The sequence below is a fragment of the Cherax quadricarinatus genome, chromosome 12 (genome assembly GCF_038502225.1).
Source record: "Cherax quadricarinatus isolate ZL_2023a chromosome 12, ASM3850222v1, whole genome shotgun sequence".
Lineage (NCBI taxonomy): Eukaryota > Metazoa > Arthropoda > Malacostraca > Decapoda > Parastacidae > Cherax > Cherax quadricarinatus.
This window is the reverse complement of record NC_091303.1, coordinates 44,588,487-44,615,447: the sequence shown is the minus strand read 5'-3', so window position 1 is coordinate 44,615,447 and position 26,961 is coordinate 44,588,487. Positions and strand designations below refer to the sequence as shown.

General features: G+C 40.5%; 1 protein-coding gene across 4 annotated transcripts in view; it reads right to left on the bottom strand.

Annotated features, from left to right (window-relative positions):
• Positions 1 to 26,961, bottom strand: part of LOC128686671 (unconventional myosin-IXb) — an 857,686-nt gene that overhangs the window by 184,090 nt on the left and 646,635 nt on the right. For all 4 annotated transcript variants that reach the window (XR_011391908.1, XM_070084324.1, XM_070084325.1 and 1 more), the window contains one exon: positions 15,217 to 15,413. Coding sequence is in view for 3 of the 4 variants with exons in the window: in XM_070084324.1 (XP_069940425.1) it covers positions 15,217 to 15,413 (197 nt within the window). In the remaining variant the exon portion in view is untranslated. The remainder of the gene's footprint in view (positions 1 to 15,216; positions 15,414 to 26,961) is intronic.

The following is a 26,961-nucleotide window of genomic DNA, read 5'->3' as shown; positions in this document are numbered from 1 at the left end:
GGACAAAGTTCTTTGTCTCCACAGACTCCTAAGTGCACCACTCACTCTTTTCCCCTCATCAATTCTATGATTCACCTCATCTTTCATAGACCCATCCGCTGACACGTCCACTCCCAAATATCTGAATACATTCACCTCCTCCATACTCTCTCCCTCCAATCTGATATTCAATCTTTCATCACCTAATCTTTTTGTTATCCTCATAACCTTACTCTTTCCTGTATTCACCTTTAATTTTCTTCTTTTGCACACCCTACCAAATTCATCCACCAATCTCTGCAACTTCTCTTCAGAATCTCCCAAGAGCACAGTGTCATCAGCAAAGAGCAGCTGTGACAACTCCCACTTTGTGTGTGATTCTTTATCTTTTAACTCCACGCCTCTTGCCAAGACCCTCGCATTTACTTCTCTTACAACCCCATCTATAAATATATTAAACAACCACGGTGACATCACACATCCTTGTCTAAGGCCTACTTTTACTGGGAAATAATTTCCCTCTTTCCTACATACTCTAACTTGAGCCTCACTATCCTCGTAAAAACTCTTCACTGCTTTCAGTAACCTACCTCCTATACCATACACTTGCAACATCTGCCACATTGCCCCCCTATCCACCCTGTCATACGCCTTTTCCAAATCCATAAATGCCACAAAGACCTCTTTAGCCTTATCTAAATACTGTTCACTTATATGTTTCACTGTAAACACCTGGTCCACACACCCCCTACCTTTCCTAAAGCCTCCTTGTTCATCTGCTATCCTATTCTCCATCTTACTCTTAATTCTTTCAATAATAACTCTACCATACACTTTACCAGGTATACTCAGCAGACTTATCCCCCTATAATTTTTGCACTCTCTTTTATCCCCTTTGCCTTTATACAAAGGAACTATGCATGCTCTCTGCCAATCCCTAGGTACCTTACCCTCTTCCATACATTTATTAAATAATTACACCAACCACTCCAAAACTATATCCCCACCTGCTTTTAACATTTCTATCTTTATCCCATCAATCCCGGCAGCCTTACCCCCTTTCATTTTACCTACTGCCTCACGAACTTCCCCCACACTCACAACTGGCTCTTCCTCACTCCTACAAGATGTTATTCCTCCTTGTCCTATACACGAAATCACAGCTTCCCTATCTTCATCAACATTTAACAATTCCTCAAAATATTCCCTCCATCTTCCCAATACCTCTAACTCTCCATTTAATAACTCTCCTCTCCTATTTTTAACTGACAAATCCATTTGTTCTCTAGGCTTTCTTAACTTGTTAATCTCACTCCAAAACTTTTTCTTATTTTCAACAAAATTTGTTGATAACATCTCACCCACTCTCATTTGCTCTCTTTTTACATTGCTTCACCACTCTCTTAACCTCTCTCTTTTTCTCCATATACTCTTCCCTCCTTGCATCACTTCTACTTTGTAAAAACTTCTCATATGCTAACTTTTTCTCCCTTACTACTCTCTTTACATCATCATTCCACCAATCGCTCCTCTTCCCTCCCGCACCCACTTTCCTGTAACCACAAACTTCTGCTGAACACTCTAACACTACATTTTTAAACCTACCCCATACCTCTTCAACCCCATTGCCTATGTTCTCATTAGCCCATCTATCCTCCAATAGCTGTTTATATCTTACCCTAACTGCCTCCTCTTTTAGTTTATAAACCTTCACCTCTCTCTTCCCTGATGCTTCTATTCTCCTTGTATCCCATCTACCTTTTACTCTCAGTGTAGCTACAACTAGTAAGTGATCTGATATATCTGTGGCCCCTCTATAAACATGTACATCCTGAAGTCTACTCAACAGTCTTTTATCTACCAATACATAATCCAACAAACTACTGTCATTTCGCCCTACATCATATCTTGTATACTTATTTATCCTCTTTTTCTTAAAATATGTATTACCTATAACTAAACCCCTTTCTATACAAAGTTCAATCAAAGGGCTCCCATTATCATTTACACCTGGCACCCCAAACTTACCTACCACACCCTCTCTAAAAGTTTCTCCTACTTTAGCATTCAGGTCCCCTACCACAATTACTCTCTCACTTGGTTCAAAGGCTCCTATACATTCACTTAACATCTCCCAAAATCTCTCTCTCTCCTCTGCATTCCTCTCTTCTCCAGGTGCATACACGCTTATTATGACCCACTTCTCGCATCCAACCTTTACTTTAATCCACATAATTCTTGAATTTACACATTCATATTCTCTTTTCTCCTTCCATAACTGATCATTTAACATTACTGCTACCCCTTCCTTTGCTCTAACTCTCTCAGATACTCCAGATTTAATCCCATTTATTTCCCCCCACTGAAACTCCCCTACCCCCTTCAGCTTTGTTTCGCTTAGGGCCAGGACATCCAACTTCTTTTCATTCATAACATCAGCAATCATCTGTTTCTTGTCATCCGCACTACATCCACGCACATTTAAGCATCCCAGTTTTATAAAGTTTTTCTTCTTCTCTTTTTTAGTAAATGTCTACAGGAGAAGGGGTTACTAGCCCATTGCTCCCGGCATTTTAGTCGCCTCATACGACACGCATGGCTTACGGAGGAAAGATTCTTTTCCACTTCCCCATGGACAATAGAAGAAATAAAGAGGAACAAGAGCTATTTAGAAAAAGGAGAAAAACCTAGATGTATGTATATATATATGCATGTGCGTGTCTGTGAAGTGTGACCAAAGTGTAAGTAGGAGTAGCAAGATATCCCTGTTATCTAGTGTGTTTATGAGACAGAAAAAGAAACCAGCAATCCTACCATCATGCAAAACAGTTACAGGTTTCTGTTTCACAGTCATCTGGCAGGACGGTAGTACTTCCCTGGGTGGTTGCTGTCTACCAACCTACTACCTACAGAATTTATGTACACTCAAATACAACCATCCCAGAACCTCAACCATCAACTTCTTCCGACAACCAGCAACCATCCAACTCAGCCCAGTAGGGCCACACCATGCATCTCCACTCTCTTCACAATCATTGACATACACCAGCAACCACAATTTAAGGTAAATATTTTTATTTCTTTGTTTATTTCCTCTTATCTCCATGGGGAAGTGGAACAGAATTCTTCCTCCACAAGCCAAGCGTGTTGTAAGAGGCAACTAAAATGCCGGGAGCAAGGGGCTAGTAACCCCTTCTCCTGTATATATTACTAAATGTAAAAGGAGAAGCTTTCGTTTTTCCTTTTGGGCCACCCCGCTTCGGTGGGATACGGCCGGTGTATTGAAAGAAAGAAAGAAGATTATTATTTCTGTTGCATTTGTAGTCCTAAGCAACAAAAACAACTTATCATTTTTATTTTCGTAAGTTCTGGATTTATCTAATATGGCATTTTCAGGAACATAACTACAGTGTAATATAGGGTCTACTGTATTGATTTATTGAATTTTTTTCTTTAAAAAACATTAAAGTGTCTGCAATGCTAAGGTTATGTATGTAAAATAATACTCGGTTACTAGAATGACAACATTACAATATTATGGGTCAAATAACTAGAAAACAGTCTAAAAGTTACTCGTCTGCTATTACCAGCCTGATAAGAAGGTCTTAAAAATTGTATTATGAAAACAGATTACACAACATCAAGGGTGATATGAAAAAGACCTGGAAAACCCTATCTGAAATTCTAGGAACTAAAAAGATATCTAAAAATAAAACAATCAAATTAACAAAATCAGACGAAACCCTACTCCCACCAACTGAAACAGCAGACAGACTCAATTTTTTCTTCTCCACCACAGGAAAGAACCTAGCGAGTAAAATCCCAAGAACAAACACCCGTCCATCAGACTGCCTCACAGGCACCTACCTGAATACACCACTCCTAGCTCTTACCAACCCAACAGAAGTCTCGCTCATCATCAACACCCTTAACCCTTTCAGGGTCCGTGCCATAGATCTACGACTTTACGCTGAGGGTTCAAACCGGAGATCTACGCCATGAGCTCGGCTCACTCTGATATGCTGTGAGTGGTAAGTTTGGGCCTAGATATGAGAGAATACATCTATGTGGTATGTGTTCACCACATAAAATGAATCCTGCAGCACACAGTGTATAATGAGAGAAAAAAAGCCTAATACAGTGGACCCCCGCATAACGATGGCATCACATAGCGATTTTTCCGCATACCGATTACTTTTATCGCAAAATTTTTGCCGCGCATACCGATTAAAAACCCGCTTACCGATTTTCGTCCGAGACGCGTCCAATGTGCCCTCACATGTGCCGGCCGTCCCATTGTTTACCAGCCAGCCTCCGCGGTAACATCCAAGCATACACTCGGAATATTTCGTATTATTACAGTGTTTTCGGTGCTGTTTCTGGAAAATAAGTGACCATGGGCCCCAAGAAAGCTTCTAGTGCCAACCCTGTGGTAAAAAGGGTGAGAATTAGTATGGAAATTAAGAAAGATTTTGAAGGGTTTGGGGCTAACCCTGAGAAGCCTATGCCAGTTGTGGAATCCATTGTGCCTACTTCAAAGATTAAGGAAATGTGTGCACAGTGGGTTGAACTGCAAACCTTTATAGATGAAAATCACCCTGACACAGCTGTTGCAAGCCGTGCTGGTGACTATTTCAATGACAATGTTATGGCCCATTTTAGGAAAGTCTTGAAGGAACGGGAGGTACAGAGCTCTATGGACAGATTTGTTGTGCGACAGAGGTCCAGTGACTCTCAAGCTGGTCCTAGTGGCATTAAAAGAAGAAGGGAAGTAACCCCAGAAAAGGACTTGCTACCTCAAGTCCTAATGGAAGGGGATTCCCCTTCTAAACAGTAAGAAGATAATGCTCTCCCCTCCTCCCATCCCATCAATCATCACCAGATCTTCAATAAAAGTAAGTGTCATGTAATTGTGCATGCCTTTTTCAGTTTGTGTGTATTAAAATTAACATTTCATGTGGTAAAAAAAAATTTTTTTCATACTTTTGGGCGTCTTGCACGGATTAATTTTATTTCCATTATTTCTTATGGGGAAAATTCATTCGCATAACGATTATTTCGCATAACGATGAGCCCTCTTGCACGGATTAAAATCGTTAACCGGGGGTCCACTGTACATGTACCGTAATTTTCGATTAAAACAGCGATTTTGCAGTGTTTTTTATGATTTTTATAGTTGCATTTGCGATTTCTTAGTCTCATTTGATAGAATGGAAGATATATTACAGAAATAGAGATGATTTTGATTGGTTTAGTACTGGAAATGGCTTGAAACTGAGCTTAAAGTAGCCGAAATGTTCAATTTTTGCCGATGTTCAAGAGTAAACAAATGACCTCACACATCTAATACACACCAGCTGGTGGATCTAATATACTTTCAACAATGTGGTGATATTATTTATACAATTATTACAATATTGCATAACAGTAAATCTTCTATTTTTTGGTTTGAATAAAAATTCATTATGTGAATAAAAAATAAAAATGGAATTCATTTGTAAGCCTGAAAACGTAACTAATGAACTGAGGAAATGTTAGTTTAGTGCCAGGAATGCCTGCATTGTTTATTCTGGACCCTATTTTGAAATTGGAATATTTTGAACTTTGCATTAAATTGGCCAAATTACCAATCACTTTATTTTGTAGTTGAAACAGTTGACTTGGCGATTTCTTGTGCTCAGTCGATAGAATAGAAGTAATACTAGTGAAATAGCTAAGAATTTAGTCAATTGGAATAATGCAATTGGCCTAAAATAGGAGACAAAGTCGGCAAAATTGCCGATGCATAAATATCGCTGACACATCAATATTTGCGAGAGCATAATTTCGTCAATTTTCCATCAAATTTCATACTTTTTGTTTTATTACCTACAGAAAAACATTCTCTACCATTTCAAATGAAAAAATAACAAAATTATTTTTTGAAAATTCTTGGACCCTGGTGCACCCTTTGGAATTTGGCCTCTGGACCCTGAAAGGGTTAAAAACAAGGCAGGAGACAAACAACTTGCCAACTTTTATGCACAAAAAAGCTTCCCAAGTATTGTCACCAATTATTGCAACACTCTTTAACAAATCCAATGAATCCTCCACCTTCCCAGCAAGTCTCAAAATAGCGAGGGTCACCCCGATTCACAAAGGAGGTGACCAAGCGGAGTTGAATAACTATAGACCAATATCTAACTTACCACTGCTCTCTAAAATCTTTGAAAAATTAATTCACAGATGGATCTATTCCTACCTTGTCTAACACAAAATACTAAACCCCTGTCAGTTTGGATTCAGGAATAATAAAAGCACAAATAATGTTATACACATGCTAGAAATAATATATACCGCTCTCGAGAAGAAAGAAGCCCCGCTGGGAATTTTCATTGATTTACGTAAAGCTTTTGATACAGTCGACCATGAATTGCTGCACACAAAATTAACACGCTATGCTATAAGAAGCCACTCCCTCAACTACCTCGTCATAAGCCAATATGTGTACACAAATGGTGCAAATTCTTCCACTCAACCAATCACAGTAGAAGTCCCACAGGGAAGTGTCTTTGGACCACTCCTCTTTCCCATCCACATCAATGACCTACCAAATGCATCACAGCTACTCAAAACCATATTATTTGCAGATGACACAACATACATCTTTTTTTATTATTATTATTAACACACTGGCCGATTCCCACCAACGCAGGGTGGCCCGAAAAAGAAAAACTTTCACCATCATTCACTCCATCACTGTCTTGCCAGAAGGGTGCTTTACACTACAGTTTTTAAACTGCAACATTAACACCCCTCCTTCAGAGTGCAGGCACTGTACTTCCCATCTCTAGGACTCAAATCCAGTCTGCCGGTTTCCCTGAACCCCTTCATAAATGTTACTTTGCTCACACTCCAACAGCACGTCAAGTATTAAAAACCATTTGTCTCCATTCACTCCTATCAAACACGCTCACACATGCCTGCTGGAAGTCCAAGCCCCTCGCACACAAAACCTCCTTTACCATCTCCCTCCAACCTTTCCAAGGCCGACCTTCCTTCCACTACAGACTGATACACTCTTGAAGTCATTCTGTTTCGCTCCATTCTCTCTACATGTCCGAACCACCTCAACAACTCTTCCTCAGCCCTCTGGACAACAGTTTTGGAAATCCCGCACCTCCTCCTAACTTCCAAACTACGAATTCTCTGCATTATGTTCACACCACACATTGCCCTCAGACATGACATCTCCACTGCCTCCAGCTTTCTCCTCGCTGCAACATTCATCACCCATGCTTCACACCCATATAAGAGTGTTGGTAAAACTATACCCTCATACATTCCCCTCTTTGCCTCCAAGGACAAAGTTCTTTGTCTCCACAGACAAGTGCACAGCTCACCCTTTTCCCCTCATCAATTCTATGATTCACCTCATCTTTCATAGACCCATCTGCTGACACGTCCACTCCAAATATCTGAATACATTCACCTCCTCCATACTCTCTCCCTCCAATCTGATATCCAATCTTTCATCACCTCATTTTTTTGTTATCCTCATAACCTTACTCTTTCATGTATTCACTTTTAATTTTCTTCTTTTGCATACCCTACCAAATTCATCCACCAACCTCTGCAACTTCTCTTCAGAATCTCCCAAGAGCACAGTGTCATCAGCAAAGAGCAACTGTGACAACTCCCACTTTATGTGTGATTCTTTATCTTTGAACTCCACGCCTCTTGCCAAGACCCTCGCATTTACTTCTTATCCCATCCAAACCCAGTCATACTCGCCAACACTGCCAATGCTGAATTGCAGAAAATATCTGTCTGGATGATGACAAATAAACTTACCCTGAATACTGACAAAACCTATTACATTCAGTTTGGAAACAGAGCTGCAAATGTTCCACTTAACATAACGCTAAACGGATCACCCGTCACAAGACTCGCAGAAGGAAAATTCCCAGGAATCCACCTTGACAGTAGCCTCAAATTCCAGACACATATACAACAAATTTCCAAGAAAATCTCTAAGACAGTAGGCATACTATCAAAGATATGGTACTATGTTCCACAATCAGCTCTCCTTGCACTGTATCATTCACTCACCTACCCTTATCTCACATATGGAATTTGTGCATGGGGAACAACAACATTAAATCACCTAAGACCTCTAATAACACAGCAAAAGGCTGCAGTCAGAATGATAACAAATTCACACTCCCAACAGCATACCCCACCAATATTTTTCCTTAAAGAACTGAGTGCAGAAATCAGTGACCTACCACTGCACTCAAGTATCATGTGGATGAGTGCTGGAAAAATGCACCAGCATTTCTTGGCTCTTCGGAAAGATATACTTTCATTTCTTCAAAATGAACAGCTGAGCAATACATAGGTGTACCAAACTTAACAGCAAGATGAAGACTTTGTACCCTAGCATTCCTAACAGATATGACAGCCCACTTGAATGTGCTGAATCTGAGCTTACAAGGAAAACAGCAAAATATTTCTCAACTAGTTAGACACATTGAAGCTTTCTGCAAGAAGCTGTACCTATTCAGTGTGCTTTTAAGAATTATCTTGCACTTTACTTCTTGTCATAAACTAATGGCAGATGATACTGAGTCACACTTTCCATGTTTTCTCAGAAATATTGAAATTTTATCTAGTGAGTTTGGGAAAAGATTAAGAGATTGAAAAACTGAAACCCAGTCTCCTTTTATATAACAACCCAATGGAAGTTAATGTGGAGACACAGTTAGAGAACTTCAGCTTGAACAAAGTGAAGTGCAGTCTGACCCATTGTTGCTTGCAAGATAAATGAAAATCAGGAAAGTTTCTGGAAGTTGGTCTGCAAGGATAGATTCCCCAAGCACTAAAGCTGCACTCAATGTTCGGCAGTACATATATAAGTGAGCGTACGTTTTCCACCATGAAGAAGTTGAATCTAAAACCAGAAATCAGATGGGAAATGAAACAGTGGACCCATGTCTTTGACTTGCCACTACCAACAGCAGAACTGATACGGAGAGACTGGTAAAAGAAAGGTCTCGACCCCAGCTGTTGGAGTGTGAGCAGGGTAATATTCTGTGAAGGGATTCCAAGAAACTGGTTAGCCGGACTTAAGTCCTGGAGGTGGGAAGTGCAATGCCTGCACTTTAAAGGAGGGGATTGAGATATTGGCTGTTTGGAGTGACGTCCAAACTGTCGTATCTGAGTGCCTTTGCAAAGACAGTGATTATGTATGAGTGATGGTGAAAGTGTTGAATGATAATGAAAGTTTTTTCTTTCTTTTTGGGGTTTTCTTTCTTTTGGGTTACCCTGCCTTGGTGGGAAACGGCCTACATGTTAAAAAAAAAAAAAAAATGCAGTCTCTCCTCACTTAACGACATACTCATTTAACTCTTTGACTGTTGCAACCCCCCAATCCTAGAGTATCTCTGTGTCACAAAATATTTGAAAAAAAAAAAAATATTATTTTTTCTTCTTATGAAATGATAAAGAATCTTTTCCCAATGGTAATGACACTAAAAGTACGAAATTTGATGGAAGACTTATGAAATAATGCTCTCACGAAGTTAGCGATCTTGGCAACAGTTACACATCGACGATTTTGCCCACTTTGTGCCCTATTTTCAGCCTATTCCATTGTTCCAGTCAACCACTCATAGCTATTTCTTTAGAACTTTATTTGTTCTATCGATTGAGTACAAGAAACCACCCATTTACTGATTTCAACTACCCAAAAAAGTGGTCACAAATTGGTAAACTGGCCAGTTTCACGCAAATTAAAAAATATGCCAATTTCAAAATAGGGTCTAGAATGAACAATGCAGATATTCCTGACACTAATATAACAATTTCTCTGTTCATCAGTCACGTCTCCAGGCCCCAAAAACACTAATAGTATGCAAGTGCAAGTGTGCAGGATGTAACCATGTTACCATAGGAGGCTTACTTACGAGGTTCACATATGAGGCTCACATATGAGGCTCACATATGAGGTTCACATATGAGGCTCACTTATGAGGCTTACATATGACTCACTTATGTGGCTCACTTATGAAGCTCACAGATGAGACTCTCATATTGGAGGGAGGGGGTAAAGGAGGTGTTGTGGGCGAGGGGTTTGGATTTCCAGCAGGCGTGCGTGAGTGTGTTAGAAAGGAGTGTATGGAGACAAATGGTATTTGGGACCTGACGAGCTGTTGGAGTGTGAGCGGGGTAATATTTAGTGAAGGGATTCAGGGAAACCTGTTATTTTATATAACCGGGCTTGAGTCCTGGAAATGGGAAGTACAACGCCTGCACTCTAAAGGAGGGGTTTGAGATATTGGCAGTTTGGAGGGATATACATGTATTGTGTATTTTCATATGTATATACTTCTAAACTGTTGTATTCTGGGCACCTCTGCAAAAACAGTGATTATGTGTGAGTGAGGTGAAAGTGTTGAATGATGATGAAAGTATTTTCTTTTTGGGGATTTTCTTTCTTTTTGGGTCACCCTGCCTCGGTGGGAGACGGCCGACTTGTTGAAAAAAAAGAAAAGAAAAAAAATGAGGCTCACATATAAGACTCACACATGAGGCTCACTTATGTAGCTCACATATAAGGCTCACTTATGAGGCTAACATATGAAGCTCACATATGTGGCTCACATATGAGGCTCACACATGAGGCTCACTTATGTAGCTCGTATATAAAGCTCACTTATGAGGCTAACATATGAGGCTCACATATGAGACTCACTTATGTGGCCCACATATGAGACTCGCATATATCACTCACTTATGATTCTCACATATGACTCACGTATGTGGTTCACATATGATGCTCACATGACATATATGAGGCTCACAAGAGACTCGCATATGAGGCTCACATGAGGCTCACATATGTGGCTCACATATAAGGCTTATGAGGCTCACATACAAGGTTCACATATGTGGCTCACATATGAGGCTCACATACGAAGCTCACTTATGAGGCTCACTTATGAGGTTCACATATGAGGCTCACATATAAGGCTCACATACGAGGCTCACATACGAGGCTCACATACGAGGCTCACATACGAGGCTCACATACGAGGCTCACATACAAGGCTCACTTATTAGGTTCACATATGAAGCTCACTTATGAGGCTCATATATTAGGGTCACTTATGTGGCTCACATATGAGGCTCACTTATGAGGCTCATATATGAGGGTCACTTATGAGGCTCACATATGAGGTTCATGAGGGTCACTTATGAGGCACATACATGAGGCTCATATATGAGGGTCACTTATGAAGCTCACACATGAGGCTCATCACTTATGAGGGTCACTTATGAAGCTCACATATAAGGGTCACTTATGAAGCTCACATACGAGGCACTACTATGACAATTGGCAAAGCAAGAAGAACCCTCCGCAGCCCTATAATTGAACCCCGCTTTCAGCATCACCAAACAAATGGGTTATAAATGGTGGGAAGCGGTGGTCGCAGCACTTGTGTTTGCCCGGAAGGAAGAAGAAATGAAGTTATGTTCACTTCATCACCCTACACAACAAGCATCCGTCTCTCAATGAGTTATCCTGATGACGTGTCTGCACGTTTCAGCATCCAGACACAGGTACAAGCAGGATCTAGCCGAAATTTACCAAATTTCTTCGAGAATTGTAAGTGGCGTCCCAGTGACCCCACGCTACAGTGTCCCATGCTGTTTCTCAAGTCACGTGTTCAGCGTCACTTGTATGTTCTGCTGTTGTTCAGCTCAGCACAGCTATTTCAGCAAGCCAGAGGTGAGTTTTGTGGTGATTTCTGCATCCAGTGTGTCTCCCTGTGTTTGTGGGTGGGAGAGGAGGAGGAGGAGGAAGTGGCCGTTCCTCGCCCTGCTGTACACTCACACCTCACCAGCCTACCATTCCACCACTATGTACTCACTCCCTCTGCTGTGTTTTCTGCTGTTTTCCGTGTGAAGTCATTGCCAGTGCTGTGTATCCGAGTGCCCGAGGCCACTCGAAGCTACGTGGATCAGCATGCCACGTAGATCGCTAAGCCACGTGGATCAGCAAGCCACGTGGATCACCAAGCCGTGTGGATCAGCATTCCACGTAGATCACGACACCACGTGGATCCTGATGCCACGTGGGGTGTGGACGAAGTCACGTGGATCTACGAGTCATGCGAGTTACCAATGCTGCTGCCCGACTTCACGATGTCACCCACGATGCTGCCCGACTTAATGACATCACGATGTCTGCCTGACGTCACCTTGATATATCTGCTGACATCACAGTGCTGCTGACGTCACCTTGTGATGTCACGCCTGACATCACATGATGTCACGTCGAGTGTTTCAGTAATTATGTCAGTATTGTCGAGAAGATTGAGAGAAGATATATGTCGTGTGTTAATTAATTCCTCTCAGTGTTCTCACATGTTAATGTATGGCTTAGTGTCAATTTTGTGCACAGAAAAGCATCATTTGCTAGTTAAGCCATGTTGTACCACAGGTGTGTATAAAGTTTTCTGTGTGTCCAGTGTGGTCTTGAGCCCAGACCCCAGAGTAGCACCACTGTGTTAAGTCGCCCAGTGTGACCAGCACATTTGACCGAGCCTCTTGTACAGAAAGCTCTTATTGTTCGCTGCTCGTGATGTTCTGCAGAATCGTACCTGCTACAATTCCCATCGAGATTTGTTTCACTTCACCTCCAGACCTTCAGAGTGCAGTTATATGTAGAGAAAGAAGTATGGGGACGCTTAGACTAACCTCTGCTATAACTCCAACTGCTGAGAGAATGACACTTGTCAAGCCGCAGTCAGCCCTGTCGGCAGGCGCTGTGTCAGCCTCGTGTCAAGCTTCAGTGAGCAGCCTGCACAAAGAAGATGTCACTTTGACTGCTAGCTCGCTCACTGCAGTCTGGTGTATGATGTTGCGACTCCCAGATGTTTCGCCCAGTCGGCTCTGCCACGACTCGCTCCACGACTTACTCCATGCTCGCCAGCAGTGACAGCCCAGCAACAGTACCAGTTGAGAAGTGTCCTCCTGAGTCGCTTGCCAGAAGTCCTGCCCAGTTGCCGAATTTTGTCGACGCCTCACTTGAGGGCACCAGCATGTTGTGCCCAAGGCTGAGTGAAACCAGCAGTGACTCCTACGATGACTGCTTCACCGTTCTAGAGGAGACCGTACCCCGTTACATCACAGCTCAGCCGCAGCAATGTCTCCTGTGTTGCAGTATCTGTCCAGACGCAGGAAGGCGTGCAGTGATGCCCCTTGACGCTCACTGCCTATGACCACGATGTTTAGCACACCCCAAGTTTTTTCTTCCCTCCCTGTAGGAAGTTTTTTTTTTCCATGTCCATATGTATATATATGTTTTTTATTTTGTGTTCTGTGCCTTGTTCCTATGAGAGAGAGACCGAGTTTTTTTTACTGCCAGACATGGTCAGGACGACAATGTGGTAGGTGGCCGAGCGTATGTAGACAGCCTGTACTGTCTGCACAGACAGCCTATGCTGTTTGCCAGCTTAGTTCATATTTCGCGGCACTAAGGTGCTGCCCTCTCTCGGCCTGCCCAGGTCAGTGGGACGCTGGTCCCACTCGCCCTCACTCACTCAGTGGCCTAGCAGCAGTCAACAAGTCTACTCCCTCTCTCCCTCGTGGGATGGCCCCCCCCGGCCATGGGAACAAACACACAAGCCTGTGTATCCGCCATGAGTTTGCAAATAAAGTAAGAAGCCTCCAAAGACATATCATTTACTCCCTGCTACCAGAATCACCAAATAAATTCATTCACATATATAAGGGTCACTTATGAAGCTCACATATTAGGGTCATATATGAGGGTCACTTATGATGTTCACATATGAGGCTCACATATAAGGGTCACTTATGAGGCTCATATATGAGGGCCACTTATGAAGCTCACATATGAGACTCATATATGAGGGTCACTTATGAAGCTCATATATGAGGCTCATATATGAGGGTGACTTACGAAGCTCACATATGAGGCTCATACTATATGAGGGTCACTTATGAAGCTCATATATGAGGGTGACTTATGAAGCTCACATACGAGGCTCATACTATATGAGGGTCACTTATGAAGCTCACATATAAGGCTCATATATTAGGGTCACTTATGAGGGTCCCTTCCAGAAACTTCAAACAACTATTCCTTGGTAAGCTTTAAGTCAATTTTCACTTTTTGTGAAATCATGTGTAAAATTAAGGCTAATTTTCATTTTTAGTAAGAAAAATTATTTTTTTTTTCAATATTTTTGCACTACAATTTCATTTTGCCTCCACTAGCAGTTTAACCCTTTGAGAGCCCAAGAATTTAAAAAAAAAAAATTTTTTGTTATTTTTTCTTATGAAATAATAAAAAGCACGAAATTTGATGGAAAAATTGACGAAATTACACTTGCGAATTTTACTGTGTCAGTGACATTTACGCATCGATGATTTTGTCCATTTCGACTCTTTATTTTTAGGCCAATTTCATTATTCCAGTTGACTAAATTCTTAGCTATTTCGCTAGTATTACTTCTATCTTATCGACTGAGCACATGAAACTGCCCAATCAACCATTTCAACTACCCAATAAAGTGATCAGAAACTGGTAATTTGGCCAATTTCACACAGAGTTCAAAATATTCCAATTTCATAATAGGGTTTAGAATAAATAATGCAGGCATTCCTGGCACTAAAATAACATTTCCTCTGTTTATCAGTTACATTTCCAGGCTTTACAAATGAATTCTATTTTGATTTTTTATTTACAAAAGAGAGTTTTTATTCACACCATAAAATAGAAGATTTACTATTATGCAATACTGTAATAATTGTATAAATATCTAGGCCCAAATTTACTGCTCACAGCTTATCTGAGCGAGCTGAGCTCATGGCGCAGAACTATGGCTTGGACCCTCAAAGGGTTAAAGGTTAAATGAGGACTGCATATACCCAAACTGTATTACATATACAGTACATACTTAACATAGGTGGCATATTTTTGAAAATAGAATTATCTACAATTATACAAAGATTATAAATTCCAAAAGAAAAGGGAGTGCATGCATCATACAAGTGAAACTAACATAAAACTAACATAAAAAGCAAGAACAAATAAACTTTTTGTGACAATTATTTTGGTAATTAAGAAAGGGAAATAGTAATTAAAATCAGTTGAGAACTCACTATAGAAATTAACAGACAGGAAAACATTAAAAATATAAAAGATGCTCAATAATTCCTTACTTAAACATTTATATCCATAGTTGATGAAAAAGCCAGTAAAAGGTTTTTCACAGGCATAACAAACTTCTTTCTTCAGTAGTGTGGACTGCTTGAGAGGATGAGGAGAGCAGGCAAGCACGTGTTTCAAAGCTTCTGCTTCACTGCCTATGACAGAAAGTGACGTAGAGGCTGCACCCGGCACCCCCGAAGGCTCCACGCTGAAAGTAAAGTGATTCACACAAAATATACCTCATTCTATTATTTATATTTCTGGTGCCAAATTAAAAAGATCAAGTTTAGAATTTAATGCATATACAGTGGACCCCCAGTTCGCGATGCTATCAGTATCCGATAAATCCGGTAACCGATGCATTATATCGCAGAAAATTTGCCTCGCTTCCCGATACAAAACCCGGTATGCGATGTGGTTCATACGAGACGTGTCCATGTGTGGCCTGAACTGCCCCATGTGTGCCAGTGTTTACAAGCCAGCCAGTGTGCGCGCATCTAAGGATACATTCGGCACATTCCATATTATCACTGTTTTTGGTGCCTGTTTTTGCAAAATAAGTCACCATGGGCCCCAAGAAAGCTCCCAGTGCCAACCCTTCGAGACCAAGGGTGCTAATGACTGTTGAAATGAAGAAAGAGATAATTGCAAAGTACGAAAGTGGAGTGCGTGTGTCGGAGCTGGTCAGGTTGTATAGTAAACCCCAATCAACCATCTCTACTATAGTGAGCAGGAAAACGGCAATCAAGGAAGCTGTTCTTGCAAAAGGTGCAACTGTGACTACGAAACAGCGACTGCAAGTGTTAGAAAATGTTGAGAGACTGTTATTGGTGTGGATAAATGAAAAACAGATAGCAGGAGATAGCATCTCTCAAGCAATCATTTGTGAAAAGGCTAAGCAGTTGCATGACGATTTGGTAAAAAAATTGCCTGCAACTAGTGGTGATGTGAGTGAATTTAAGGCGAGCAAAGGTTGGTTTGAAAGATTTAAGAATCGTAGTGGTATACATAGTGTGATTAGGCATGGTGAGGCTGCCAGTTCAGACCACAAAGCAGCTGAAAAATATGTGCATGAATTCAAGGAGTACATAGAGGCTGAAGGATTGAAACCTGAACAAGTGTTTAATTGTGACGAAACAGGCCTGTTTTGGAAGAAATTACCAAGCAGGACCTACATTACTCAGGAGGAAAAGGCACTCCCAGGACATAAGCCTATGAAAGACAGGCTTACTCTGTTGATGTGTTCCAATGCTAGTGGTGATTGCAAAGTGAAGCCTTTATTGGTGTATCACTCAGAAACTCCCAGAGCGTTCAGGCAAAAGAATGTCCTCAAGGCTAATTTGTGTGTGCTGTGGAGGGCAAACAGTAAGGCATGGGTCACTAAGGACTTTTTCTATGACTGGTTACACCATGCATTTGCCCCCAGTGTGAAAAATTACCTAATTGAAAAGGAATTAGACCTTAAGTGCCTCCTGGTATTAGACAATGCCCCTGGTCATCCTACAGACTTGTCAGAGCGACTTTGTGGGGACATGAGTTTCATTAAGGTCAAGTTTTTGCCTCCTAATACCACTCCTCTCCTGCAGCCCATGGACCAGCAGGTCATTTCCAACTTCAAGAAACTGTACACAAAAGCTATGTTTGAATGGTGCTTTGAAGAGACCACAGAAACTCAATTGACTCTAAAGGAGTTTTGGAAGGATCACTTTACTATCCTCAATTGCGTAAAACTTATAGGTAAGGCTTGGGAGGGAGTGACTAAGAGGACCTTGAACTCTGCCTGGAAAAGACTGTGGCCAGGATGTGTAGACAAAAGGGATTTCGAAGGGTTTGAGGCTAACCCTGAGAAGCCTATGCCAGTTGAGGAATCCATTGTGGCATTGGGGAAGTCCTTGGGGTTGGAGGTTAGTGGGGAGGATGTGGAAGAGTTGGTGGAGGAGGACAATGAAGAACTAACCACTGATGAGCTGCTAGATCAACTTCAACAGCAAGAGGCCACACCTGAGGAAATTGCTTCGGAGGAGGGGAGAGAGAAAGTGAAGAAGCTGCCTACTTCAAAGATTAAGGAAATCTGTGCAAAGTGGCTTGAAGTGCAAACCTTCATGGATGAAAATCACCCTCAGACAGCTATTACAAGCCGTGCTGGTGACTATTACACTGACAATGTTGTGAACCACTTTAGGAAAGTCATAAAGGAACGAGAGGTACAGGCCTCTATGAACAGATATGTTGTGCGACAGAGGTCCAGTGACTCTCAACCTGGTCCTAGTGGCATTAAAAGAAGAAGGGAAGTAACCCCGGAAAAGGACTTGCTACCTCAAGTCCTAATGGAGGGGGATTCCCCTTCTAAATGCTAACACCATCCACACTCTCCCCTCCTCCCATCCCATCAATCATCACCAGATCTTCATTAAAGGTAAGTGTCAATTATTCTTTCGTTATTTATTTTTATTGTTGTTATTGTAATTACTATTCTATTGCATTAAACTTAATATTTCATGTGGTAAAAGTTTTTTTTCATACTTTTGGGTGTCTTGCACGGATTAATTTGATTTCCATTATTTCTTATGGGGAAAATTGATTCGCTTTCTGATATTTTTGGTTTATGATGAGCTCTCAGGAACGGATTAGTATCGCAAACCGGGGGTCCACTGTATAAATGCTGAGTATATTATTATCAAATGAAGAAAATATCATAATGCTTAAGTTGAGCTGCCAATAAATTATCTTAACCCCCCTCAATGTCCAAAGTCCAGCAATTAACCGTTAAATTGTCCAAACATAAATCTACGTTCACTTGCGTAGCAATACGGTGGAAACTCTACTTGCGAGCGCATCCATGTGAGAGATTTTCCAAATACGAGCAGTCGGTCGGTTGATTTTTTGCTTCCATACGCGAGTGAAATTTCTATAAGCGAGCGAGCCTCAAGGAAGTTCCTTGATGCTGGTGAGGGCTCTTGATCTAGGGAACTAGATCTCATTTGTTTGTTGGACTATCTTATTGAAACTTGGGCAATGTTTGATGGAAAGATGCTTCTTAACGTACATCAAAAATGAAAGAAATTGGACCAAAAATAATGCAGTTCACTTCTCAGCAATTAGCCTCCCTTAGCAGTATTTTCGTATGATTTTTATGATTGTATTCTAGTTCTTTTGGTCTCAATTGATAGAGTGGAAGCTATATTACAGAAATAAATATGATTTTGATTGGTTTCATGACAAAAATTACCTTGAAATTGAGTTCAAAGTAGGAGAAATGTTTGATTCTTTGGCGATGTTAAGAGTAAACAAATGACATCACTTTGCATTCATATATGCAATCGTGAATGGGTTGACGTTATTTATACAATTATTACAATAATGCAGTAGTCTGCATAACAATAAATCTTTTATTTTTTGAGTGAATAAAAATTACAAATTATTTATATTGTAATAATAATAATAATAATAATAATAATAATAATAATAATAATAATAATAAAAATAATAATAATAATAATAATAATAGGCAGTAGGCTGGCAGACAGCAACAACCCAGGGAGGTACTACCATCCTGCCAGGTGATTGTGAAACAGAAACCTGTAACTGTTTTACATGATGGTAGGATTGCTGGTGTGTTTTGTCTGTTTCATAAATATGCAAGATTACAGGTACGTCATGCTACTTCTACTTACACTTAGGTCACACTACACACATACGTGTACAAGCATATATATACTCACACCCCTCTGGGTTTTCTGCTGTTTTCTTTCTAGTTCTTGTTCTTGTTTATTTCCTCTTATCTCCATGGGGAAGTGGAACAGAATTCTTCCTCCGTAAGCCATGCATGTTGTAAGAGGCGACTAAAATGCCAGGAGCAAGGGGCTAGTAACCCCTTTTCCTGTATATATTACTAAATTTAAAAGGAGAAACTTTCGTTTCTCCTTTTGGGCCACCCCGCCTCGGTGGTATACGGCTGGTGTGTTGAAAGAAATAACAATAATAATAATAATAATAATCATCATAGGCAGTAGGTTGGGAGACAGCAACCACCCAGGGAGGTACTACCGTCCTGCAAGGTGATTGTGAAACAGAAACCTGTAACTGTTTTACATGATGGTAGGATTGCTGGTGTCTTTTCTGTCTCATAAACACGCTGGATAACAGGTATATCTTGCTACTTTTACTTACACTTAGGTCACACTACACAGGCATGCACATGCATATATATATATACATACACACATCTAGGGTTTTTCTTCTTTTTCTTAATAGCTCTTGTTCTTGTTTGTTTTTTCTCTCTATTATCCATGGGGAAGTGGAAAAGATTTTTTCCTCTGTAAGCCATCTGTGTCGTATGAGGCGACTAAAATGCCAGGAGCAATGGGCTAGTAACCCCTTCTCCTTTATACAACTGGGATGCTTGAATGTTGAGTGGATGTAGTGCAGATGAAAAGAAGGAGATGATTGCTGATGTCTTGGCCCTAAGCGAAACAAAGCTGAAGGGGGTAGGCGAGTTTCAGTGGGGAGAAATAATGGGATTAAGTCAGGGGTATCTGAGAGAGTTAGAGCTAAGGAAGGGATAGCAATAATGTTGAAGGACCAGCTATGGAAGGAGAAGAGGGAATATAAATGTGTAAATTTAAGGATTATGTGGATTAAAATGAGGGTCAGATGTGAAAAGTGGGTTATAATAAGTGTGTATGCACCTGGAGAAGAGAGGAGTGTAGAGGAGAAAGAGAGATTTTCGGAGATGTTAAGCGAATGTATAGGAACCTTTGAACCAAGCGAGAGAGTAATTGTGGTAGGGAACCTAAATGCTAAAGTAGAAGAAGCATTTAGAGAGGGTGTGGAAAGTAAGCTTGGGGTGCCAGGTGTAAATGATAATGGGAGCCCTTTGATTGAATTTTGTATAGAAAGGGGTTTAGTTATAGGTAATACGTATTTTAAGAAAAAGAGGATATATAAGTATACAAGATATGACGTAAGGCATAATGACAGTAGTGAGTTGGACTATGTATTGGTAGATAAAAAACTGTTGAGTAGACTTCAGGATGTACATGTCTATAGAGGGGCCACAGATATATCAGATCACTTTCTAGTTTTAGCTAGAGTGAGAGTAAAGGGTAGATTGGATACAAGGAAAATAGAAGCAGCAAGTAAGAGAGAGGTGAAGGTGTATAAACGAATAGAGGAGGGAGTTAGGGTAAGATATAAACAACTATAGGAGGATAGATAGGCTAGTGAGAGTACAGGCAATGGGGTCGAAGATGTATGGGGCAGGTTTAAGAATGTAGTGTTAGTGTATTCAGCAGAAGTTTGTGGTTACAGGAAAGTGGGTGCGGGAGGGAAGAAGAGTGATTGGTGGAATGATGATGTAAAGAGAGTAGTAAGGGAGAAAAAGTTAACATATGAGAGGTTTTCACAAAGTAGAAGTGATGCAAGGAGGGAAGAATATATGGAGAGAAAAAGAGAGGTTAAGAGAGTGTTGAAGCAATCTAAAAAGAGAGCAAATGAGAGAGTGGGTGAGATGTTATCAACAAATTTTGTTGAAAATAAGAATAAATTTTGGAGTGAGATTAACAAGTTAAGGAAGCCTAGAGAACAAATGGATTTGACATTTAAAAATAGGAGAGGAGAGTTATTAAATGGAGAGTCAAAGGAATCGGGAAGATGGAGGGAATATTTTGAGGAATTGTTAAATGTTGATGAAGATAGGGAAGCTGTGATTTCATGTATAGGGCAAGGAGGAATAACATCTTGTAGGAGTGAGGAAGAGCCAAATGTGAGTGTGGAGGATGTTCGTGAAGTAGTGGATAGAATGAAATTGGGTAAGGCAGCTGGGATTGATGGGATAAAGATAGAAATGTTATAGGCATGTGGGGATATAGTATTGGACTGGTTGGTGCTATTATTTAATAAATGTATGGAAGAGGGTAAGGTACCTAGGGATTGGCAGAGAGCATGCATAGTTCCTTTGCATAAAGGCAAAGGAGATAAAAGAGAATGCAAAAATTAAAGGGGAATAAGTCTGTTGAGAATACCTGGTAAAGTGTATGGTAGAGTTATTACTGAAAGACTTAAGAGTAAGACAGAGAGTAGGATAGCAGATGAACAAGGAGGCTTTAGGAAAGGTAGGGGGTGTGTAGACCAAGTATTTACAGTGAAACATATAGGTGAACAGTATTTAGAAAAGGCTAAAGAGGTTTTTGTGGCATTTATGGATTTGGAAAAGGCATATGACAGGGTGGATAGGGAGGCAATGTGGCAGAAGTTGAAGGTGTATGGTATAGGAGGTAAGTTACTGAAAGCAGTAAAGAGTTTTCATGAGGATAATGAGGCTCAGGTTAGAGTATGTAGGATAGAGGGAGATTATTTCCCAGTAAAAGTAGGCCTTAGACAAGGATGTGTGATGTCACCGTGGTTGTTCAATATATTTATAGATGAGGTTGTAAGAGAAGTGAATGCAAGGGTCTTTGCAAGAGGTGTGGAGTTAAAAGATAAAGAATCAAACACAAAATGGGAGTTGTCACAGCTGCTCTTTGCTGATGACACTGTGCTTTTGTGAGATTCTGAAGAGAAGTTGCAGAGGTTGGTGGATGAATTTGGAAGGGTATATAAGAGAAGAAAATTAAAAGTGAATGTAGGAAAGAGTAAGGTTATGAGGATAACAAAAAGATTAGGTGATGAACGATTGGATATCAGACTGAAGGGAAAGAGAGTATGGAGGAGGTGAATTTTTTTTTTTTTTCAACAAGTTGGCCGTCTCCCACCGAGGCAGGGTGACCCAAAAAAGAAAGAAAATCTCCAAAAAGAAAATACTTTCATTATCATTCAACACTTTCACCACACTCACACATAATCACTGTTTTTGCAGAGGTGCTCAGAATACAACAGTTTAGAAGCATACACAACATATCCCTCCAAACTGCCAATATCCCAAACCCCCCCTTTAAAGTGCAGGCACTGTACTTCCCATTTCCAGGACTCAAGTCCAACTATATGAAAATAACCGGTTTCCCTGAATCCCTTCACTAAATACTACCCTGCTCACACTCCAACAGATCGTCAGGTCCCAAGTACCATTCGTCTCCATTCACTCCTATCTAACATGCTCACGCACACTTGTTGGAAGTCCAAGCCCCTTGCCCACAAAACCTCCTTTACCCCCTCTCTCCAACCCTTTCGAGGACGACCCCTACCCCGCCTTCCTTCCCCTATTGATTTATATGCTTTCCATGTCATTCTACTTTGATCCATTCTCTCTAAATGACCAAACCACCTCAACAACCCCTCTTCTGCCCTCTGACTAATACTTTTATTAATTCCACACCTTTTCCTAATTTCCACACTCCAAATTTTCTGCATAATATTTACACCACACATTGCCCTTAAACAGGACATCTCCACTGCCTCCAACCGTCTCCTCGCTGCTGCATTTACCACCCAAGCTTCACACCCATATAAGAGTGTTGGTACTACTATATTTTCATACATTCCCTTCTTTGCCTCCATAGATAACGTTTTTTGACTCCACATATACCTCAATGCACCACTCACCTTTTTTCCCTCATCAATTCTATGATTAACCTCATCCTTCATAAATCCATCCGCCGACACGTCAACTCCCAAGTATCTGAAAACATTCACTTCTTCCATACTCCTCCCCAATTTGATATCCAATTTTTCTTTATCTAAATCATTTGATACCCTCATCACCTTACTCTTTTCTATGTTCACTTTCAACTTTCTACCTTTACACACATTCCCAAACTCATCTACTAACCTTTGCAATTTTTCTTTAGAATCTCCCATAAGCACAGTATCATCAGCAAAAAGTAACTGTGTCAATTCCCATTTTGAATTTGATTCCCCAAAATTTAATCCCACCCCTCTCCCGAACACCCTAGCATTTACTTCCTTTACAACCCCATCTATAAATATACTAAACAACCATGGTGACATTACACATCCCTGTCTAAGACCTACTTTTACCAGGAAGTAGTCTCCCTCTCTTCTACACACCCTAACCTGAGCCTCACTATCCTCATAAAAACTCTTTACAGCATTTAGCAACTTACCACCTATTCCATATACTTGCAACATCTGCCACATTGCTCCCCTATCCACTCTATCATATGCCTTTTCTAAATCCATAAATGCAATAAAAACTTCCCTACCTTTATCTAAATACTGTTCACATATATGCTTCAATGTAAACACTTGATCTACACATCCCCTACCCACTCTGAAACCTCCTTGCTCATCTGCAATCCTACATTCTGTCTTACCTCTAATTCTTTCAATTATAACCCTACCGTACACTTTTCCTGGTATACTCAGTAAACTTATTTAGGAGTGGGCGTGTCAGCAGATGGGTTTATGAAGGACGAAGAGTCCTAGAATTGATGAGGGGAGAATGGCGAGTGGTGCACTTAGGAGTCTGTGAAGACAAAGAACTTTGTCTGTGGAAGCAAAGAGGGGAATGTATGAGAGTATAGTTGTACCAATACTCTTGTATGGGTGTGAAGCATGGGTGATGAATGTTGCAACGAGGAAAAGGTTGGAGGCAGTGCACATGTCATGTCTGAGGGCAATGTGTGGTGTGAATATAACGCAGAGAATTCATAGTTTGGAAATTATAAGGTGTGGGATTACCAAAACTATTATCCAGAGGGCTGAGGAGGGGTTGTTGAGGTGGTTCAGACATGCACAGAGAATGGAACAAAACAGAATGACTTCAAGAGTGTATAAATCTGTAGTGGAGGGAAGGCGGGGTAGGGGTCGACCTAGGAAGGGTTGGAGGGAGGAGGTAAAGGAGGTTTTGTGTGCGAGGGGCTTGGACTTCCAGCAAGCGTGTGTGAGCGTATTTGATAGGAGTGAATGGAGACAAATGGTTTTTAATACATGACGTGCTGCTGGAATGTGAGCAAAGTAACATTTATGAAGGGGGTCAGGGAAACCGGCAGACCGGCCTTGAGTCCTGGAGATGGGAAAGTACAGTGTCTACACTCTGAAGGAGGGGCGTTAAAAAAAACATAGTGGGTAGGGGATGTGTAGATCAAGTGTTTACATTGAATCATATATGTGAACAGTATTTAGATAAGGGTTGGGAAGTTTTCATTGCATTTATGGATTTAGAAAAGACATATGACAAGAGTGGATAAGGGAGCAATGTAACAGATGTTGCAAGTATATGGAATAGGTAGTAAGTTACTAAATGCTGTAAAGAGTTTTTATGAGGATAGTGAGGCTCAGGTTAGGGTGCGTAGAAGAGAGGGAGACTGCTTCCCGGTAAAAGTAGGTCTTAGACAGGGATGTGTAATGTCACAATGGTTGTTTAATATATTTATAGATGGGGTTGTAAAAGAAGTAAATGTTAAGGTGTTGGGGAGAGGGGTGGAATTAAATTATGGGGAATCAAATACAAAATGGGAGTTGACACAGTTACTTTTGCTGATGATACTGTGCTTATGGATGATTCTAAAGAAAAGTTGCAAAGGTTAGTGGACGAGTTTGGGAGGGTGTGTAAAGGTATAAAGTTGAAAGTGAACATAGATAAGAGTAAGGTGATGAAGGTATCAAATGATTTAGATAAAGAAAAATTGGATATCACATTGGAGAGGAGGAGTATGGAAAAAGTGAATGTTTTCAGATATTTGGGAGTTGATATGTCAGTGGATGGGTTTATGAAAGATGAGGCTAACCATAGTATTGATGAGGGAAAAAAGGTGAGTGGTGCGTTGAGGTATATGTGGAGACAAAAAACGTTATCAATGGAGGCAAAGAAGGGAATGTATGAAAATATAGAGGAACCAACACTCTTATATGAGTGTGAAGCTTGGGTTGTAAATGCTGCAGTGTGGAGGTGGTTGGAAGCAGTGGAGATGTCCTGTCTAAGAGCAATGTGTAGTGTAACTATTATGCAGAGAATTCAAAGTGTGGATATTAGGAGAAGGTGTGGAGTAATAAAAGTACTAGTCAGAGGGCTGAAGAGGGGTTGTTGAGGTGGTTTGGTCATTTACAGAGAATGGATCAAAGGAATGACATGGATAGCATATAAATCTGTAGGGAAAGAAAGGTGGGGTAGGGGCTGTCCTAGAAAAGGTTGGAAGGAGGGGGTAAAGAAGGTTTTGTGGGCCAGGGGCTTGGACTTCCTGGAAGCGTGCAAGAGTGTGTTAGATAGGAGTGAATGGAGACGAATGGTTTTTGGGACCTGACGAGCTGTTGGAGTGTGAGCAGGGTAATATTTAGTGGAGGGATTCAGGGAAACCCGTTATTTTTATATAGCCGGAGTTGAGTTCTGGAAATGGGAAGTAGAATGCCTGCACTTTAACCCTTTTACTGTTTTGGTTGTACAGTATATATATACAGGAGGTTTTTGTGTCCGAGGGGCTTGGACTTCCAGCAGGCGTGCGTGAGCGTGTTTGATAGGAGTGAATGGAGACGAATCGTTTTTAATACTTGACGTGCTGTTGGAGTGTGAGCAAAGTAACATTTATGAAGGGATTCAGGGAAACCGGCAGGCCGGACTTGAGTCCTGGAGATGGGAAGTACAGTGTCTGCACTCTGAAGGAGGGGTGTTAATGTTGCAGTTTAAAAACTGTAGTGTAAAGCACCCTTCTGGCAAGACAGTGATGGAGTGAATGATGGTGAAAGTTTTTCTTTTTCAGGCCACCCTGCCTTGGTGGGAATCGGCCAGTGTGATAATAAAATAAATTTTTCTTAAAATATGTATTACGTATAACTAAACCCCTTTCTATACAAAGTTCAATCAAAGGGCTCCCATTATCATTTACACCTGGCACCCCAGACTTACCTACCACACCCTCTCTAAAATAATAATAATAAATAATAATAATAATAATAAATAACAATAATAATAATAAATTCTATTTGCATTTTTTCTTATGATAAGAGTGATCTAGGAGTGTTTCCCCTGATGTAAACACTATTTTCTTTTGTTATAGACCAGAGGTACAGACGAGATAACTTATCTAGCTTATGATCTTATCCCAAAGTGGTGGCCTCCGCCCTTACCTCACTCACATAATAAACCATATATTATTCATTTCAGTCATTATTACAGTTCTAGTGTATTTATCGTGTTTCTGATATCAATCTGGAATAAATGTAATAGATAACCTTTATTAGTAATATCAGTGAAATTACATAACATTTTATTAGTGCCACACATACATCCAACACCCATGATGACTCGCCAGATACTGAATGCTACTGCTCACCTCTCCGTCTCTCATTTAGCTCCTCCCACTTCGTAAAAATGTTAGATAGTGAGTTTAATGTATTTTCTGTAAGCTTAATTCGTTATATGTGTATTTTACTTTTTAATTGTGTTCTGTAATATATAAGGGTTATGCAAATTAAAATAAAGTTATCAAGTTGGAATTTCACTTTTATTTTATTTTTTTTCTAATATACATATTTAATTCACCATTTGGCATCATTACAAAGTGGGTAGAGCTACAGCAGAGGGAGAAGGAGCAGTGTGTCAGTAACTCATGATTCCCCATGACACTTCACCCCACTATAAAATATTATATAATTATACTATTACTATTAATAAATGTTATCTACCTATCAAGAATAATATTAAGTAAAACATAAATAATGTAGAAGCATGATAAAGATGCCCAAATTAATAAAAATTGACATTATACAGAGAGGTGGAGGGCGGAGAGAGATAAAAGAAAAAGTGACCAAGAAAACATTATGTACCCAAAGGGTAACTACAGAAGATCACTCTTATCCTATGC